The 4,880-nt window shown below is 39.6% G+C and overlaps 3 protein-coding genes across 3 annotated transcripts in view; 2 read left to right on the top strand and 1 right to left on the bottom strand.

The window, feature by feature from the left end:
• LOC102771601 (chromosome unknown open reading frame, human C11orf74) overlaps window positions 1-4,880 on the bottom strand; it is a 59,905-nt gene that overhangs the window by 51,457 nt on the left and 3,568 nt on the right. The gene's annotated exons all lie outside the window — the stretch shown is intronic.
• LOC107181881 (axonemal dynein light chain domain-containing protein 1-like) overlaps window positions 135-4,880 on the top strand; it is a 12,664-nt gene continuing 7,918 nt past the window's right edge. The window contains exon 1 of the mRNA XM_015559006.1: window positions 135-616. Coding sequence (XP_015414492.1) covers window positions 377-616 — 240 coding nt within the window. The 5' untranslated portion in view covers window positions 135-376. The remainder of the gene's footprint in view (window positions 617-4,880) is intronic.
• RAG2 (recombination activating gene 2) overlaps window positions 4,557-4,880 on the top strand; it is a 6,285-nt gene continuing 5,961 nt past the window's right edge. Inside the window, exon 1 of the mRNA XM_006756099.2 lies at window positions 4,557-4,746. The gene's annotated coding sequence lies outside the window, so the exon portion shown is untranslated. The remainder of the gene's footprint in view (window positions 4,747-4,880) is intronic.

A 4,880-nucleotide genomic window follows, 5' to 3' on the forward strand; every position in this document is an offset into this window, starting at 1 on the left:
TCTCCCACCCCGGGCGCCACGCGCAACCGAACCCACTGCTGCTGCCGGCCTCTCTCCACTTTCTTGGTGAAGGATGTTGTCTCCCACTTCAGAAAGGACATTATAAAAGAGTTAATCCTGGCTAAAAATCGACACACCTTTTAAAGAGGATAAAGAAGAAGGTACAGAGGATAAATTTGAGAAGAAAGAAGAGGAGAAAGCAGAAGAACCTTCAACATCTACGGAGGATGAAAAACTCATTCGATTCATTGGAGAAGATGAAAACGTTTATTCCAGACCTCTATCTGGATCAAATAGGTTATCTTCATGGAGAGAAGCAGCTAATGAAGGTACATTGGCCTCAACGTATCGTGAAGCAATATCTATAATTGAACATATGCAGGACAAGTTAATAGAGCTTGAAAACCGAGCCAGACAAGCAGAGGAGAAGTTTGATGACACAAATGAAAAGCTTCATTTTACCCTGATAAGAAATAAAGAACTGGAGGAAGTAGTGCAGTCTAGGAAGAAGGAGCTGGAAGGAGAAGAAAAACATGAAGGCGAGAGAGCAGCAGAAGAAGAAAAAGAAGAAGAGGACATTTCAGCAGGCACTTCCGTAAAACCTTTACAGAGAGAGGTACGACGCAAGGGGAGTACTGTGGGCAGCAAATCCAAAATCCGGATTAAATCCAGTAAGGGCAAACCAAAGCAACACATATTTCCTTTCAAAGTCGCAGTGACACTGTAGGGAATCAGTATATTAGCTTACTTCCCAGATTAAAAAGAGCTTGTGCAAAAGTTTAAAAAAAAAAAAAAGTACACCAGCCTTACTTCAAACACTAACTCATTGAGCAACAATATAATTTGTTTCTGCATTTATAAAATAGGGGTGGAGATGCTTGAGGGGTGCCCTGGGCTTCTTGGTTAACACTGTCATGAGTTCACGGAACAGCGTTTCTCCCCTACCTCCGCTCAACCCACTAGGTACACACACCTGCAGCTCTGTCACCCTGGTCAAGTTACTTAACTTCTCTGGCCGTAAGTTGTTTGATTGCAAAAATAAAGGGACTGGACTTGAAGCTGTCTTCCATTTCTGACATTCTATTTTTCTCCAATTATGCTTGCTTTTTGCTCAATTACTATGTCAGTATATCACATTACTTTTATGTCCTCTGTGGAATAAAAATTATTTTATTCTGTAATTACACTGATTTGTATTCTTTAATTGTCCACTGTTTCTTGGATTTAAGGTAGGCAAAATCAATATATTTCAATATATTTCAGGAGGAGTTTGAATTTGATTCTGCCTCAAGGTTTAAGAATGGGCTGAGTAACCTATAATTGAGATTTCTTGGTGAACTTTTAAGGGTAAGTATGGGAAGAATGTGGGGCATCTTTATCCACAATCAAAAGTTGCTTCATCCTACTATCATGCATGTTCCTTAAGGGAAAGATCTATGTCCGTGATTTTTCCCCATTTCTCCCCATGACTGTTCATAGTGGACATACAATAAATTGTTTACTATTTCACAGTTTAGTTTCTATGCTGAGCACTTTGGCAGACTGAGACCTTGGATAAACATTAGAATAGAGCATAAAGAAATGAACATTTTTATGGTTATGTGATAGGCTTACTAGGTGGTATATATTTTTCTTGATGCAACAGTTTTTAATTAATTGTTTTAAAATTATGTCAGCTACAATAATTAAGACTACGGCATTGGTGAAAGAAAAGGCAAATGGATCGATGGAATAGAATAGACAGCCCAGAAATAGACACAAATATAGTTAACTGATCTCTGACAAAGGAGCAAAGGCAATACAATGTAGCATGGACAGTATTTCTACAAATGATTCTGGAACAACTGGACATCCACATGCAAAAAAAAAAAATTAATCTAACCACAGACAGCACACCCTTCACAAGAATTAACTTAAAATGGACCATGGACCTAAATGTAAAACACAAACCATAAATTTCCTAGGAGAAAACGTGGAAGAAAGCCTAGATGACCTTGGATATCTCGACAACTTTTTAGATACAACCCTAAAGGCATGATCAATGAAAGAAATAATTGATAAGAGAGACTTCATTAAAGTTAAAAACTTCTGCTCTCTGAGAGACACTGTGAAGAGAATGAGAACACAAGCCACAGACTGAGAGAAAATATTTGCAAGAGACATATCTGATAAAATGTTATCCAAAACACAAAAAGACTCTTAAAATTCAACAATAATAAAACAGAGTAATTTAAAGAATAGGTGGCCATATTTAATTAATTGCTTTAAACAAAAACAAAAAAATGACAAGTCTAAAGACCTTAACAGACAGCTCAACAAAGAAGATATACAGATGACAAATAAGCACAGGAAAGATGCTCCACATAATATGTCATCAGGGAAATGCAAATTAAAACAATGAGATACCATTATACAGCCATCCGAATGGCCAAAACCCAGAACACTGACAACACTGAATATGCAGCAACAGGAACTCCAGTGCATGGCTGGAATGCAAAGTCACACAGCCACTTTGGAAGACAGTTTGGCATTTTCTTACAAAACAAAATATACACTCACCATATGATCCATCAATCCCACTCTTTGGTATTTACCCAAAGGAGCTAAAACTTATGCCCACACAAAAACGGGCAAATGGATGCGTATAGCAGCTTTATTCATAAATGTCCAAACCTGGAAACAACCATGATGTCTTTCAGTAGGAAAGTGGATAAATACACTACTCTGACAAAGGGGCGAAGGCAACACAATGTAGCATGGACAGTATTTCTACAAATGATTCTGGAACAACTGGATATCCACATGCAGAAAAAAAATAATCTAACCACAGACAGCACACCCTTCACAAGAATTAACTTAAAATGGACCATGGACCTAAATGTAAAACACAAACCATAAATTTCCTAGGAGAAAACGTGGAAGAAAGCCTAGATGACCTTGGCCGCGTGCGCGCGCGCACACACACACACACACACACACACACACACACACACACCGAGCTATCAAGCCAGGAACCTTTAATGCATATCACTAAGGCAAAGAAACCAATCTGAAAACGTACTACGTGATTCCAACTACAGGCACACCTCATTTTTCTGTGCTTTACTTTATTGTTCTTCACAAATGGTTTTTTTGTTGTTGTTGTTTTTTTGCAAATTGAAGGCAAGACCCTCCCCAGCAAAATGATCATAACTCACTTTATTGCAATACTCACTTTATTACAGTAGTCTGGAACCACAATATCTCCTAGGTATGCCTGCATGTAACATTCGGGAAAAGTCAAAACTATGGGAACAGTAAAAAGAGGAGGGAGGTATGAATATACAGAACACAGAATATTTTTAGGGTAGTGAACCTATCCTATATGATGCCATAACTGTAGATACAGGTCATTTTTCATTTGTCCAAACCCACAGGCTACATCACACCTGATGCGAAGTATGGACTCTGGGTGACAATGATGTGTCACTGTAGTTTCGATTGTAACAAATGTACCTCTGGGGGGGGTGTTGATAATGGGGGAGGCTATGCATGAGTGACACAGGAGGCATATGGGAATCTCTGTAACTTCCACTCAATTTGCTGTGAACCTAAAACTGCTTTAAAAAGAAAGTCTATTCAAAAATTAAGTCAACTTTTGCCATCTTTCATTTATTCTTCCTTTGATTGTGAAATTTTTGGGGTGGGAGTGGGAAAGGCTACCAACATAGTTGGATGGGCACTCTAAATCCAATATCTCATTTAATCATTTGCAACAACCTTTTAACGTAAATATTTCTATTATCCCCATTTCAGAGATGGGGAAAGAAGCTTGGAGATTATATAACTCCACCTGGAAATGGCAGAGTGAGCAGAGAAAATCAGGTCAACTTGACTCCAAAGCCCACCGTCTCGATCATTCCCTTGTACAACATTACACAGAAGCTCCCTCATATAAGCTAGTAATAGATCTCCAATAATTAGAACTCCTTTCTGAGGCTTACATTAGAGAAAGTGAAACTGTCAAAGAACAACTCCAAGTCAAAGTGACTGACAATGGGTCCAGCTGGTGCAGGTCAGTGGTTGGGCATCAACCTAAAAACCAGGAGGTCATGGTTCATTTCCTAGTCAGGGCACATGCCCGGATTACAGGCTTGATCCCCAGTATGGGGCATGCAGGAGGCAGCCCACCAATGATTCTCCCTCATCATTGATGTTTCTATCTCTCTCTCCCTCTCCCTTCCTCTCTGAAATATATTTATATATAATGATTAACAATGGTATTAATGGTCACTGCTTTAGGAAAAATAATTTCCCAATTGATTCATAATAGTATTTATTTAAATCATAGCAATGATATTCATTTTCTTCTGTGTTTTTCTAAAATTTTTTCAATAAAAATATAAATAAGGTTTCAACCAGATTTTTCCTTTGTCTTTACAGATGAACAGTGGGCTGTGTGTCCATTGTTTACCAGCAAGGAAATAGTTAAATCTTGAGGGTGCACCCTGGTGGATATCTCCCTCAACCATCTAAAGCAAAAAAAAGGTCACAGTCAGTTACTCCCGTTAGAGCAGTGTTCGCCTGAACATCTGCAGGCACGCGCGCGCGCACACACACACACACACTCTCTCTTTACCGTCCGCCTTCTGCCTGCCACGGCCAGAGTGGGCAGTCAGTGAATCTTCCCCAAGTCCCGCTGACATTTAATACCTGGCTTAGCGGCAAAGACTCAGAGAGGGGTGAAGCGGCCCCTCTGGCATTCAGGTAGGTCCAAAACCTTCATTTCTACCAAAACTGAAAGATGGGCACCTATGTTTGTCAACTGTAAGGGGAAGACCCTTCAGCAGCGGTTAGTTAGCAGGTGGACTGGATGTCCAGATGGGGAAGGGATGATGTGG

The sequence above is a fragment of the Myotis davidii genome, unplaced genomic scaffold (assembly GCF_000327345.1).
Source record: "Myotis davidii unplaced genomic scaffold, ASM32734v1 scaffold94, whole genome shotgun sequence".
Taxonomy (NCBI): Eukaryota; Metazoa; Chordata; class Mammalia; order Chiroptera; family Vespertilionidae; genus Myotis; species Myotis davidii.